The sequence below is a fragment of the Triticum urartu genome, chromosome 6A (assembly GCF_056163025.1).
Source record: "Triticum urartu cultivar PI428250 chromosome 6A, HENAU_Tu73, whole genome shotgun sequence".
NCBI lineage: Eukaryota > Viridiplantae > Streptophyta > Magnoliopsida > Poales > Poaceae > Triticum > Triticum urartu.
Window position 1 is genome coordinate 32,554,557 of NC_141878.1, and position 15,444 is coordinate 32,570,000.

General features: G+C 53.3%; 1 protein-coding gene across 1 annotated transcript; it reads left to right on the plus strand.

Annotated features, from left to right (window-relative positions):
• The first annotated feature begins 3,884 nt into the window (after window positions 1–3,884).
• LOC125516211 (phytosulfokine receptor 1) lies at window positions 3,885–7,573 on the plus strand. The gene has a single exon (XM_048681697.2). It carries the CDS (start codon window positions 4,214–4,216, stop codon window positions 7,454–7,456), a length of 3,243 nt encoding a protein of 1,080 aa, XP_048537654.2. The 5' UTR covers window positions 3,885–4,213; the 3' UTR covers window positions 7,457–7,573.
• The last annotated feature ends 7,871 nt before the right edge of the window (window positions 7,574–15,444 follow it).

Genomic DNA, 15,444 nt, shown 5'->3' on the forward strand with positions numbered 1-15,444 from the left:
TGGTGCTGGTTAGTTTTTGCTGATGTTTAGACTGATGTTTTTGCTGGTCACCGGCTCACCACTGGCCTCGCTGACAAACGCCCATCACCGGCGCCAGCAGTCACTGGTAGGCGGTGACAGTGCCATCTTGAATCCTACAAGACAAAGGATGTTTGATCACACATCAACAAAACACAAGGATCTCCCTAGTGGTTTCAGTCAATGGAAAATGAATCCTGTAAAACAAAGTGCAAATTAATCCTTAAGAAAAATTTGCATATGCATTGCACTCAACAACAACCAACAAGATTTTATTTACAATCCTTCAAAATTCATTTGAACCAATGAGGCCCTCTTTTTAGATTAATGCCGCCTTTTTGTAAGGGAAAATTTATTTCTCCATGGCCCTCATAAAACCCAACTGAGTCTCTACAGAATCATCCATGGCTACCAACAGGTGTGGAAGAAATTAAATAGAACAACTTCCTGGTTGGACTTTTTTCAGTCCACAAATGAGTGGCCAAAAGCCTGATGTCTGCTCCACTTGGGAGCCTGTCTACTCACACACTACACAGAGGCCACCAGATGATGCTGCCGGCCCACTGTCTGCAAGTGCTGCAGTCTTTTCTCCTGCACCCCTTCCACAAAGCAATGGATGATGGATTCCCAAATCCCCTCCTTTTTTTCATTAGCAAACACCTGTAAGTGTGTGCCTGGTTACAGTTTAATCTAATCATCATTGTCCACCATATGCATGATATGGGCATCTCACCGCCACCACAAGAGAACACTAGGATTATCGCATTCGGTTTCAGTCATTTTAGCTAATGCGGGAGAATAATATTATGTGTCGATCCGGGAGTGAGCGTCGTACTGTCATGGGAAGGGATTTATTAGGAGTGGCTATTTAGTTGGTGCTTGACACTTGTGGGTGCAATTGCAGAGCTTTCCCCTGTCCACCAATATTATGTGCTGCCTTTTCTTCTCTGAATTTAAAGAGTGCCAACTTCAGCACTAATCAGTGCAGCAGCATAGTGCTGGAACCTTCCAGACTAACTGAGTGGAGTATTCTGTTTGATGAAACTTATGTTCACTAAATCTGTTAAGAGGCCCATTCTTTTAGGAAATCCATTCTGTCTTGTAGCAAGTTCATGAGCTGTACAGAATCTCTGAAATCATACCATATTATCATATTTGTGGACATATACTATACGAGTCTTGTATTTTTTTTCAACCCAAAAAACATATATATGAGTTTTCAGAGAATTAAGCTATAAATTTTAGGTGTATGTAAAGGACAGCATGAAGTGGCCATGAAGATCTGCAACATCCTCTATCTTAACATATATATTTGCCTCTTAGCCAGACAACAAGTGGATTCCACCACCTCCATCCCAACAACATGCTTTATGCCTGCACAGACAGTTGACATGTTCTGAGCCGTTGCTTCAATCCAGTGCTCCTCATAGGATTAAGCAAAGCCAATTAAGCAAAAGAGAGCACCATCATCGATCATCCATCCCTCAAGGAAGAAGCACAAAGATATCAGGAAATTCAGAAGATAACATTTCCATGAACATCAGGTCTACTTGGCAATAGTGCTATGGCTGACCCATAATAATCATGCGGTTTTGTTTAGCATATCCTCCATGCGCCCTGCCATTCCGACGCTAACTTTGCGGGTGCATGAATGGTTATCAGAATATCAGAAAGGTGGCTGGAATTTGTCTAGTGGAAAATAAAGTTGACATATACTTGATATATGAAACCTTGGACCAGGGAGAGGCAAAGGTTGATTAGTTAATTAGAAATTAGTAGATGCAGCTATCTTATGGCCAAATGGTAATAAGTGATATGGCCACCTTGCTCTGATCAGTTGGTCAGCTGCAAAGTATGCCACTTTCTTTCAGACTGGCCATGAAGCATGCCTTTCGGTCCTCTGATCCGAGAAAAAATAATTAGTATCAGTACATCTGATTAGCTATCTGATCATAGATTTTGTGGCTGGTAAAGATGGCACTTGGAGTGTAGCTGAAGGGACTGGTAGCTCCTGGATTTTTGTTTGGGTGAAGAAAATTTGATCATGTAATTTAAATTTTTCTTGTGCTTATATAGTACATATGTCAGAAGTTTCCCGTATGCATCATATGCAGGCCATTTTCAAGATATACGTTCTATTTAATTATTTTCGGCAGTTTTTCCGGGTTGACCATTTCTGTCTTAATCATGAGAACAAGTTATTTTAGGTCAGTCATGCATCACAAGTAACTAAACATGGGAAAAAACAATTTCAAAATTCAAAAGAAATACCGCAGCTAGCCCTATCCCAGTTAATTTATTTAGCACCAACTCCTCTGTATAACATTTTGGTTGATATGAATTATGAAATCTACTTGGTTGCTTCATCAAGAGACCTTCCATACCTGAATATCTGAAAGTGACAGGTCAATCCTTGAGGTTTGGACTTCTGGCCATTCCTCATATCATTGTTCAACTTGTCAATTGTTTTTCCCTTCAGAAAGTAGACTAGCCAAAAAAAAAAACAGTTTTCTTGCAACAGACTGCAAGTGGCTGATGTGCTAATCTGCACCGATCTATGTCCACATCTACATGCATCATCCTTAATTAATCTTTTGTGAGGTTCACCTTACCTACCCAGTTCAGTTCATCTCATATTTTCACAGTGGTGTCCAAGTCCAGGGCAGAGCGCAGCTAGTAACCTGGTAATTACCTCGTTGGATCCATTAAACCTGTATGATCCAGAGGTCTCAGCCATGCAGTATCCTACAGGCCTAGACTAATTTTCATCTGATGTAGAGTAGTGCTTGGCTTAATTATATCTGAAGGCAAGGCATAGATCGCGGAGTTAGGAAACTTGTGTTAAGAAACATTACATCTGATCTGACTTTCTTGCAGATAGGTGCATGCACAGAAACAGGAAGCTTCTGATGTTAGTTAACTCTTGAGTGATCTGAGCAAGTCACCGGCGCCGGCCGGCTGTTTTCTGAAGAACAATAAAATAAAAAAGTACACTTGCTTAGGAAGGCGTGACCAAGGCGTAGACCTGAATCTTTGTTGCCGGTAGAAATTTCCTGCCGCCCTTGCTGTTTTCTGAACTTTTACTTTTGTGCATTTTCCACCAAGCCGTAGACCCGCATTTCACTGTTTTCTGAATTTTTGATGCAAATACATTTTTCTCCATAATTCTCACAGGAAATTCAGCTGGTTCAAAGCTCATTCTGAATAGTGACAGCGCTGTGATTAGTACTGATCACTCAGCAGAGTAGTAATCACTCACGGTTGGAGTAGAGTAGAGAACTTGGGTTGAAGAAACATTACGGCTGATCTGACTTTTGTGCAGGTAGATGCACAGAAAGAGGAAGCTGCCGATGTTAATTAATCCCTAAGTAATCCGAGCAAGTCACTGCCGCCGCCGGCTGTTCTCTGAAGAAAAACAAAGATAAAATACACACACTTGCTCAGGAAGCATGCATGAATGGCCAAGGCGTAGACCTGAATTCTCGTCGCCGACACGACATTTTCTACTGCCACTTGTAAATAATTTTTCCTCCTATATATATATATAGACAGATAGATAAATAGATAGACCTGCGACTTAGATTGCGTAGTTCTCATGAAATATTCACCTGTGTTCAAAGCTCATTCTGACTTGTGACAGTGCTGTGATTAGCACTGATCACTTAGGTAAATCCTCTGTGTTCATTTGCGTGCGTGATCTCACGATTGGAGCTGGGGGCGCCACGTGTCAGCCATCCACGAGCCGTTGACCTCGCTCCTGTCCCGCCTGCCCACCTCCCCTACCTGACCTGACCGCCATTAAAGTAAGCAATCAAGCTCCTCATCCACTGTGATCAGAAAGGAACCATGAAAATGACGCAGCACAAAACAATGCCCCCGATCTAGTCTAAAGTCTAAACATACTGGCTGGCTAGTAGTTAGTGTAGGTGTATATATACATATATATACACATGAATCCACCTACATCCAGGAATTCCATTTAATCAGGGGAAGACGACGACGAAGAAGAAGAGGAGGAGGAAGAGGAAGCAAGGTTGGTTAGTTAGCCAAGAGTCAAACCCCGCCGCTGAGTCTGACAGACAAGCTTGGATAGTTAGCTACAGCTGATCAGCAATCTCCATCCTTCGACGACAAGGAGGTTTGCTTCGATCGATCCACCGATGTGGGTTCTTGAATGAGCGATCGTTAGCTGGGAATGGCGGGACGAGGTAGACTGGCGGCGGTGGCGGCGCTGCTGCTGCCGGTGGTTGTGCTGCTGTCGCGGTGCCGGAGCGGCGCGGCGCAGTCCTCGCCGCGGTGCGGGGCCGGTGACCTTGCCGCGCTCAGAGGGTTCTCGGCCGGTCTTGATGCCACTGTGGATGGGTGGCCGGCCGTGCCTGACGATGACAACGGCTGCTGCGCGTGGCCCGGCGTGGTCTGCGGCCGCGCGGGCGTCGTCGTCGGGGTGGTGCTGCCGAACCGGACGCTGCGGGGGGAGGTGGCCGCGTCGCTCGCCGGGCTCACGGCGCTCCGCGTGCTCAACCTGTCCGGCAACGCGCTGCGGGGCGCGCTCCCGCCCGGGCTCCTCCGGCTCCGCCGCCTCGAGGTGCTCGACGTCAGCTCCAACGCGCTCGCCGGCGCGATCGGGCTCGGGCTCGAGCTCCCGGCGGCGCGGGTGTTCAACGTGTCCTACAACGCGTTCAACGGCAGCCACCCGGTGCTCGCCGGCGCCGTGAACCTCACGGCGTACGACGCGTCTGGCAACGGCTTCGAGGGGCCCCTGGACGCCGCCGCGGTCTGCGCGTCGCCGCCGGGGCTGCGGGTGCTGCGGCTGTCCATGAACAGGCTCTCCGGCGACTTCCCTGTCGGGTTCGGCCAATGCCGGTCGCTCCTCGACCTCTCGCTCGACGGCAACGGCATCACCGGCGCCCTCCCCGATGACCTCTTCGCCGCCACGTCGCTGCGGTACCTCTCCCTCCACACCAACTCCCTCTCCGGCGAGATCCCGCCGGGGCTCCGCAACCTCACCGGCCTCGTCCACCTCGACCTCTCCTTCAACGCATTCTCCGGTGCGCTGCCCGAGGCGTTCGACGCGCTCGCCGGCACGCTCCAGGAGCTCTCCGCGCCGAGCAACCTGCTCACCGGTGGCCTTCCCGCCACGCTCTCGCTGTGCGTGAACCTTCGCGTCCTCAACCTCCGCAACAACACGCTCACCGGCGCCATTGGCCTCGACTTCCGCGCCGTCAATAGCCTCGTCTACCTCGACCTGGGCGTCAACAAGTTCACGGGCATCATCCCGGCGAGCCTCCCCGCGTGCGCCGGCATGACGGCGCTCAACCTCGGCCGAAACCTCCTCACCGGCGAGATACCGCCGTCGTTCGCCGCGTTCCCGTCGCTCTCCTTCCTGTCCCTCACCGGCAACGGCTTCTCCAACGTCACGTCGGCGTTGAGGATACTACAGCGCTTGCCCAACCTGACGAGCCTCGTGCTCACCAAGAACTTCCGCGGCGGCGAGGCGATGCCAGAGGACGGCATCGATGGGTTCGCCAAGATGGAGGTGCTCGTCATTGCCAACTGCGAGCTCACCGGCGCGATCCCGGCGTGGCTCGCTGGGCTGCGGAAGCTCAAGGTGCTCGACATCTCGTGGAACCGGCTCGCCGGCCCGATCCCGCCGCTGCTCGGCGAGCTCGACCGCCTCTTCTACCTCGACATATCGAACAACTCGCTGCAGGGGGAGATCCCGGTCAGCCTGACGCGGATGCCGGCGCTGCTGGCCGGCGGCGGCAATGGCGGCGGCGACGGCGACGACGAGAAGGTGCAGGACTTCCCGTTCTTTATGCGCCGGAACGTGTCGGCGAAAGGACGGCAGTATAACCAGGTGAGCAGCTTCCCGGCGTCGCTCGTGCTGGGGCGGAACAACCTCACCGGTGGCGTGCCGGCGGCTCTGGGGGCTCTGGCCAGATTGCACATCGTCGACCTGAGCTGGAACGGCTTCTCGGGGTCCATCCCACCGGAGCTGTCGGGGATGACGAGCCTCGAGTCCCTCGACGTGTCGCACAACGCGCTCTCCGGCGCCATCCCGGCGTCGCTGACGCGGCTCAGCTTCCTCTCCCACTTCGCCGTCGCGTACAACAACCTCTCCGGCGAGATCCCCATTGGCGGCCAGTTCTTCACCTTCTCCAGCGCGGACTTCGCGGGGAACCCGCTCCTGTGCGGTTTCCACGTGGGACGGAAGTGCGACAGGAAGGGGGTTGATCCGGCCACGGACGGCAGCACGACAGGGAGCAATGACGGCCGAAGGAGCGCCGCCAGCGCCTGCGTCGTGGCGGCGATATGCGTCGGCACAACGCTGCTGGTCGCCGTGGGCCTCGCCGTGACGTGGCGGACGTGGTCGAGGCGGCGGCAGGAGGACAACGCCTGCAGGGTGGCCGCCGGTGACGACGAGGAAAGCACCGACTCGTCCGCGGCGAGGTCGTCGACGCTGGTGCTCCTCTTCCCCGGCGACGAAGAAGAGGAGCAGACGACGGCGGTGATCACGCTTGACGAGGTGGTGAAGGCGACGGGGGACTTCGACGAGACCCGCATCGTGGGGTGCGGCGGGTTCGGCATGGTGTACCGCGCGACGCTGGCGGACGGGCTTGACGTCGCCGTGAAGCGCCTCTCCGGCGACTTCCACCAGATGGAGCGCGAGTTCCGTGCGGAGGTGGAGGCGCTCTCCCGCGTGCGCCACCGCAACCTCGTCGCCCTGCGCGGCTACTGCCGCCTCGGCAAGGACGTGCGCCTCCTCATCTACCCGTACATGGAGAACGGCAGCCTGGACCACTGGCTCCACGAGCGCGCGGACGCCGGCAAGGACGCCCTGCCATGGCCGGCGCGGCTGGGGATCGCGCGGGGCGCGGCGCGCGGGCTGGCGCACCTGCACGGCGGCGGGGGCGGCGCGCGGGTGATGCACCGGGACGTGAAGTCGAGCAACATCCTGCTGGACGCGGCGATGGAGGCGCGGCTGGGGGACTTCGGGCTGGCGCGGCTGGCGCGCGGGAGCGACGACACGCACGTGACCACGGACCTGGTGGGCACGCTGGGGTACATCCCGCCGGAGTACGGGCACTCGCCGGCGGCCACGTACCGGGGCGACGTGTACAGCATGGGGGTGGTGCTGGTGGAGCTGGTGACGGGGCGGCGGCCCGTGGACATGGCGGCGCGGCTCGGCGCGCGGGACGTGACGGCGTGGGCGGTGCGGCTGCGGCGGGAGGGGCGGGGCCACGAGGCCGTGGACGCCGCCGTGTCGGGGCGGCAGCGGCACCGGGAGGAGGCGGCGAGGGTGCTGGAGCTGGCGTGCGCCTGCGTCAGCGAGGACCCCAAGGCGAGGCCCACGGCGCAGCAGCTCGTCGAGCGGCTCGACGCCATCGCCGCCGCCGGCGCCGCCCCGGAGATTCGCTCCGGCACGGTAGATAACTGAAGCTTGTGTAGATAACTGAATCCATACTACAGTAGCTAGCTGTGACAGTAACATCTCGTGTAAATTTTGACAAGAGTTGATTCGTGTATACAGATTGAATGGATGATGATTAACTCAGCGGGATTGCTAAATCTCAGTCGAAGCTATATTCCCTTTTCATGAAGATCTGTGTAAAGTTTTCTTTGATTTTTTTATATATGTTCTATAAGTTTATCAAGATTTAGTTAAATCTCGGCCAGCTAAGATCTAGCCACACCCTTAATTCAGAATTTCAACTCTGCACCGCATCCAGGAAGTTAATTTAAATAAAAACAAGCAATACATTTCCCACAAAAAACAAACCAACAAGCAACAATTTTTTGGCCAAAAGGCAAAACATATATACTGCATTTAGTTAACCATAAAAACACAAGCAAATGCAGGGTATATCGATCCCGCACCGATTTCAAAGGGATCATTTGAAGTTTTGATGCCTTTGAAAACATAATTGACAAACTGGTATCTTAAAATAGGTTTTCGATCCATTTTATAAATAAAGCAACAACTAAAGAATTAGCCACGGCACCTAAAACAACTGATTTTGCCATAATGGACGTACTGGACGCTGCCCACCGGTGTCTCATGGAAGCCCTTTGAATGGATGATGATTAACTCATCGGCATTGCCAAATTTCAGTCGATGAAGTTTTATATGAAGATCTATGTACATTTTTTCTTTATTTATTTTCTTACATGTTCTATCAGTTAACCAAGATTTAGTGGCCTACTTCTGTACATCATATATACATACGTTTGTACATGAAAAATACAACACGTAATTTTCACGTCACACATGGTATCAGTTTCCGGGTTTTAATCCTAGCCTTCCGCTGTCGCCGCTGCCGCTCACGCGCCACCCGCGCCAGCCGCCGCTCCTCCTATCCCTGCGCGCGTGCACTTTCCCCGATCGCCCGCCCCTAGTCGCCCGCCCGCACTTTCCCCGATCGCCCGCTAGCCTCGCCAGCCGCCATACCTGATCGCTAGCCCCGCCAGCCACTGCACTCGCACCCGATCACTAGCCCCGCCAGCCGCTGCACGCCGCACCCAATCGCTAGCATCGCCAGCCGCCGCACCCGATCGCTAGTATCGCCGGATGCCGCCCTCGCATCCGATCGCTAGCCGCATCACTCCTGCCTGCCTCGCTGCCGAACCCGCCGCATCGCCCGAAGCCGCTGCTGCCGCCGAGCCACCTCATCCTCGCCATGTCGTCTGTCACGTCTTCTGCGTCCACCAACTCCAACCCATTCGCCGACACCAACCCTCCCGACATGAGCGACATCCGCAACCTGAACATCTTCAGCGGGGCCGGTTCGTCTTTCCCAGGCGGACTCCTCCTACTACACGTGGAAGACGTATTTCTCCCTCGTGTTCCGGGAGTATCATCTCATCGACCGCGTGGACGGCACCGTCGACTCCAACCCCCCCCCTCCCCCGAGTTTCATGACTGGTCCACCATCGACACCACGATCATCCGCTGGTTCTTCCTCACCATCTCGCCGGACCTCTTCCAGACGGTCGTGCAGGACGATGATGATGCCTGCGCTGTGTGGACCAAGCTGAACGGGCTCTTCACCGACAACCAGCTCCAGCGGCACGTTTTTTTGCAGGAAGAGTTTTTTGGGTGTCACCAAAACAAGACCTCCGTCGACAATTATTGTCACCGCCTGAAGACTTTCGCCGACAAGCTCCGTGATATTGGCACGAAGATCGATGATGACCTCCTCCTCAGCACGCTCACCGCCGGGCTCAACGAGGACTTCGGCAACGCCGCCGCGAACCTCAGCCTCATCCCCAACCCGACCCTTCGCCAAGTTCGTTGCGTACCTCCGCTTGAAGGAGCGGCGGATGAAGCAGGTGAAGGCGCGGGTCATCCACACCGCTCTCGCCGTCGGCACCACCCGCGGCGGGCCCTCAGCGCCTCCCGCTGCCCCGGCCACGCCCCCGCTGCCGCGCCACCCGGCGTCCTTCTTGGCGCTGCCACCGTACCCGGCGCCCCAGCAGCCGGGGCTGCTTTTCGCTGCCCTATGGCCCGCCCACCCCTCCCGCCGAACGGCGCCGTGGGGGCCGGCGCCGTGGGAGCCGCCGCGGCGGTCAGCAGCAGCAGCCGCAGGGCACCGACCCGCCCCGTCAGCAACAACAGTTCCAGGTTCCACGGGCTCCTGTGCCGCCTCGTGAAGGACACTCGAACCAGGATGGTACTTCACCGATGTGACAGCCTCGACGAGCTCTATCTGGTGCACCCGCTGTCCACCTCCACCATCGCACCGGTTGCTCTCTCCGCTGGCGTCGATCTCTGGCATGCTCGTTTGGGTCATCCCAACCCCGTCACACTTCGTCATATTCTTAGGAGTTTCAGTTTCAGTTGTAATAAGATAGAGGATCACACCTGTCATGCATGTCGTGTCGGCAAACATGTTAGCCTCCCGTTTAATAACTCCACCACCATAGCTTCATTTCCTTTTCAGTTGATTCATAACGATGTGTGGACCTCTCCGGTTCCTAGTAATCCGGGCTATTTATATATCTGGTTATCCTTGATGATTATTCTCACTACGTGTGGACGTTTATTTTAGGACGAAAGTCGGATGCACTCTCCACTTCGATGGCTTTTTACTCCTATGTCAGCATACAGTTTGGGCGTCCTATCCTTGCTCTTCAGATTAACAATGGAAAAGAGTTCAACAACCTTGCTTTCCGCACTTTTCTGCCGCCCCACGGCACAGTTTTTCGTCTCACATGCTCGTATACTTCACAGCGTAACGGGCGAGCCGAACACGTACTTCGCACTCTGAACGACTGTGTTCGCACACTCATGTTCCATGCTAATGTGTCGCCTCGTTTCTGGCCAGACGCAGCTACTGCTTCACTTCTCCTTAACCTTCGCCCCTGCCGCCCATGATGGGACTATGCACCTCACCATCTTCTTGTCAGTACGCCCCCATCATATGATGGCTTGCGTATTTTCGGGTGCCTTTGCTACCCTCGCACTGCCGACTCCGCTCCTCACAAACTCGCACCTCGTTCTGTCGCTTGCATCTTCATCGGCTGCCTCTCTAACTCCAAGGGATATCGGTGCTACGATCCCGTCTCCCACCGTGTGTTCACTTCCCGGCACGTTTACTTTGATGAGCATGTGTTTCCATTTTAGTAGGTACCCCCGGCTGTTCCTCCCGCCACCAGTGACACGGGCTCCTCGACGCCTCTCCCAGGGAGCTTGCACGCCTCTCTTGGCCCGCCCCCGGTAATGGTGCCCGCGGCCCCTCGGCATCCTCTTCACCGGCGCTTGTGGCCGGTCCGGTCACCCGCGCCCGTACGGGCGTTTTTCGCCCGAGCTCGCGCTACGCTTCGGGTGACTACGTCCATGCGGCGTCCACCTCTGAGTCGTCGCCGTTGCCTTCCTCCGTTCGAGCCGCTCTTCGTGACCCGCTCTGGATGGTTGTGACGCAAGAGGAGTTTGATGCCCTGTTGCGCAACCGGACATGGCAGCTTGTTCCCCGTCCCCGGCACGCCAACATGATTACCGGGAAGTGGGTCTTCAAACACAAGCTCCGTCCTTATGGTACCCTTGATCGCTATAAAGCACGCTGGGTCGTTCATGGCTTTCGATAGCGTGCTGGCATCGACTTCACCGACACCTTCGCTCCGGTCGTCAAGCCCAGCATGATACGCATGGTTCTCCATCTTGCGGTCTCCCGTACTTGGCCGGTGCACCAGATGGACGTCTCCCACGCCTTCCTTCATGGGCACCTCGAGGAGCAGGTCTCTTCTGCCGGCAGCCCACCGGGTTTGTTGATCCGGCACTTCCCGACCACGTGTGCCTGCTTTCATGGTCATTGTACGGACTCAAGCAGGCTCCGCGCGCTTGGTACCAGCGCATCGCGGCGTTTCTACACCAGCTTGGGTTTCGCTCCACCCGCTCGGACGCATCGCTCTTCGTCTATCATCAGGGCTCTGACACGGCCTACTTGCTGCTCTATGTCGACGATATCATTCTGACGGCATGTACGACTGGTCTTCTCATTCAGCTCATGGCTTGTCTTCGCGCTGAGTTCACCATCAAGGACTTGGGTCCTTTGCACTACTTCCTCGGTGTTGAGGTGGTGTGCCATCCGGATGGCTTCTTTCTTCATCAGCGGAAGTACGCTCATGAGCTCCAGGAGCACGCTGGCATGCTTAACTGCAAGCCCGTCACTACGCCTGTTGATACGAAGGCCAAGCTTTCTTCCACGGATGGTTCTCCTGCTTCGGATGTTGCTTTCTATCGGTCTATTGTTGGTGCTCTTCAGTATCTCACTCTGACTTGACCAGAGATCCAGTATGCCGTGCAGCAGGTGTGTCTCCATATGCATGCTCCTCGGGACGTTCACTGGGCTGCTGTAAAGCGGATTCTCCGCTATGTCTGCGACACTATGGATCTTGGCGTCATGCTTCACGCCTCCGCCGACACCGCCCTCACCACCTACTCCGATGCAGACTGGGCGGGCTGCCCTGACACTCGTCGCTCCACCTCGGACTATTGTGTCTACCTTGGACCCCCACACATCTCGTGGTCGTCCAAGCGACAGCCTACGGTCTCTCGTTCCAGTGCTGAGCTGAGTATCGTGAGGTGGCCAACGCCGTCGCCGAGTGTTCTTGACTCCGTTAGCTGCTTCAGGAGCTCTCTTTCCCTGCTGACCGTGCCATGGTGGTCTACTCTGACAACGTCTCAGCGGTCTACCTCTCAGCTAACCCGGTGCATCATCGACGGACCAAGCATATTGAGTTGGATATTCATTTTGTTCGGGAACAGGTGGCCCTTGGCCATATTCGTGTTTACACGTCCCTACTTCCCAACAATTTGCAGATATCATGACCAAGTGCTTGCCTATGGCGTCATTTGAGGAGTTCCGGTCCAGTCTTTGCGTCAGCCGCGGTGCCGCTTCGACTGGGGGGGGGGGTGTTGAGTATATGTGTTGTGCATATCTGTGTATTGGGCCCACCTCCTAGTTGCCTTGTATAGTTGAGATCGTGGCCCACTCATGTACATCATATATACGTGCGTTTGCACCTGAGGAATACAACACGTAATTCCCACATCACACAGACTGAAATATAGTCACACCCTTTATCCGAAATTTCAACTCTGCGCCGCATCCAAGAAGTTAATTTAAATAAGAGCAAGCAATACATTTCCCGCAAAAAACAAACCAACAAGCAACACTTTCTTTCGCCAAAAGGCAAAACATATATACTGTATTTAGTTAACCATGAACACAAGAAAATGTAGGGTATTTTGACCCCGCACCGATTTCAAAGGGATAATTTGAAGTTTTGATGTCCTTGAAAACATGATTGACAGACTCTTGAAATAGGCTTTTGCCTCGCTTTATAAATAAAGCAACAACTGAAGAAGTAGCCACGCCATCTGAAACGACTAATCTTGCCATAATGGACGTACTAGACGCATCTCATGTAAGCCATTTGCGGTCGAAACGAAGGATAAGCTAAACTGGTTCATGGGGAAAGGACTAATAGTCGTTTTTCCAAATACTCGTTTGTCCGGTTTTTGGGAAACCAAGTTTTTCCTATCCATGGATTAGCTATACTAACCAAACGTGGTTTTGGGTGGTTAGATGCCTAAACATGATTAGCAGAAACTGGTTTGGTATAACCTGTTGGGGAACGTAGCATAAATTCAAAATTTTCCTACGTGTCACCAAGATCTATCTATGGAGAGACCAGCAACGAGGGGAGGGAGAGTGCATCTACATACCCTTGTAGATCGCTAAGCGAAAGCGTTCAAGAGAACGGGGTTGATGGAGTCGTACTCGTCGTGATCCAAATCACCGGAGATCCTAGTGCCGAACGGACGGCACCTCCGCGTTCAACACACGTACAGCCCGGCGATGTCTCCCACGCCTTGATCCAGCAAGGAGAGAGGGAGAGGTTGAGGAAGACTCCATCCAGCAGCAGCACAACAGCGTGGTGGTGATGGAGGAGTGTGGCAATCCTACAGGGCTTCGCCAAGCACTATGGGATATGAGGAGAGAGAGAGGGAGGGCTGCACCAACGAGAGAGATCAAATCGCGTGTATTGGGCAGCCCCTAGGCCAAGTATATATATAGGGGAAGGGGAGGGGGCTGCGCCCCCTCTAGGGTTCCCACCCCTAGGGGGGCGGCAGCCCTAGATGGTTTTGGGTGGCGGCCAAGAGGGGGAGGAGAGGGAGGCGCAGGGAGCATGGGCCTTAGGGCCCATCTGCCCTTAGGGTTTGCCCCCTCTCCCCTTTCTAGGCGCATGGGCCATGGTGGGAGGCGCCCTAGCCCACCTAGGGGCTGGTGCCTTCTCACACTTGGCCCATGTATGCCTCTGGGGCCCATGGCCCCCCCGGTGGACCCCCGGACCCCTCCGGTGGTCCCGGTACATTACCGATAAACCCCGAAACTTTTCCGGTGACCAAAACAGGACTTCCCATATATAAATCTTTACCTCCGGACCATTTCGGAACTCCTCTTGACGTCCAGGATCTCATCCGGGACTCCAAACAACATTCGGTAACCACATACAAACTTCCTTTATAACCCTAGCGTCATCGAACCTTAAGTGTGTAGACCCTACGGGTTCGGGAGACATGCAGACATGACCGAGACGTTCTCCGGTCAATAACCAACAGCGGGATCTGGAGACCCATGTTGGCTCCCACATGTTCCACGATGATCTCATCGGATGAACCACGATGTCAAGGACTTAATCAATCCCGTATACAATTCCCTTTGTCTAGCGGCATTGTACTTGCCCGAGATTCGATCGTCGGTATCCTGATACCTTGTTCAATCTCGTTACCGGCAAGTCTCTTTACTCGTTCCATAACACATCATCCCGTGATCAACTCCTTGATCACATTGTGCACATTATGATGATGTCCTACCGAGTGGGCCCATAGATACCTCTCCGTCACACGGAGTGACAAATCCCAGTCTCGATTCGTGCCAACCCAACATACACTTTCGGAGATACCCGTAGTGTACCTTTATAGCCACCCAGTTACGTTGTGACATTTGGCACAGCCAAAGCACTCCTACGGTATTCGGGAGTTGCACAATCTCATGGTCTAAGGAAATGATACTTGACATTAGAAAAGCTTTAGCATACGAACTACACGATCTAGTGCTATGCTTAGGATTGGGTCTTGTCCATCACATCATTCTCCTAATGATGTGATCCCGTTATCAACGACATCCAATGTCCATGGTCAGGAAACCGTAACCATCTATTGATCAACGAGCTAGTCAACTAGAGGCTTACTAGGGACATGGTGTTGTCTATGTATCCACACATGTATCTGAGTTTCCTATCAATACAATTCTAGCATGGATAATAAACGATTATCATGAACAAGGAAATATAATAATAACTTATTTATTATTGCCTCTAGGGCATATTTCCAACAGTCTCCCACTTGCACTAGAGTCAATAATCTAGTTCACATCGCCATGTGATTAACACTCACAGGTCACATCGCCATGTGACCAACATCCAAAGAGTTTACTAGAGTCAATAATCTAGTTCACATCACTATGTGATTAACACTCAATGAGTTCTGGGTTTGATCATGTTGCTTGTGAGAGAGGTTTTAGTCAACTGGTCTGAACCTTTCAGATCCGTGTGTGCTTTACAAATCTCTATGTCATCTCCTAGATGTAACTACCACGTTCTATTTGGAGCTATTCCAAATAACTATTCTACTTGGAGCTATTCTAAATTGTTGCTCCATTATACGTATCCGGCATCTCTACTCAGAGCTATCCGGATAGGTGTTAAGCTTGCATCGACGTAACTTTTTACGTTGAACTCTTTATCACCTCCATAATCGAGAAAATTCCTTAGTCCACTAGTTACTAAGGATAACTTCGACCGCTGTTCTGTGATCCATTCTTGGATCACTCTTGTACCCCTTGATTGACTCATGGCAAG

Excerpts from the sequence above, each read along its gene's own strand:
- LOC125516211 (XM_048681697.2), top strand. The coding sequence starts at position 4,214 with ATGGCGGGACGAGGTAGACTGGCGGCGGTGGCGGCGCTGCTGCTGCCG.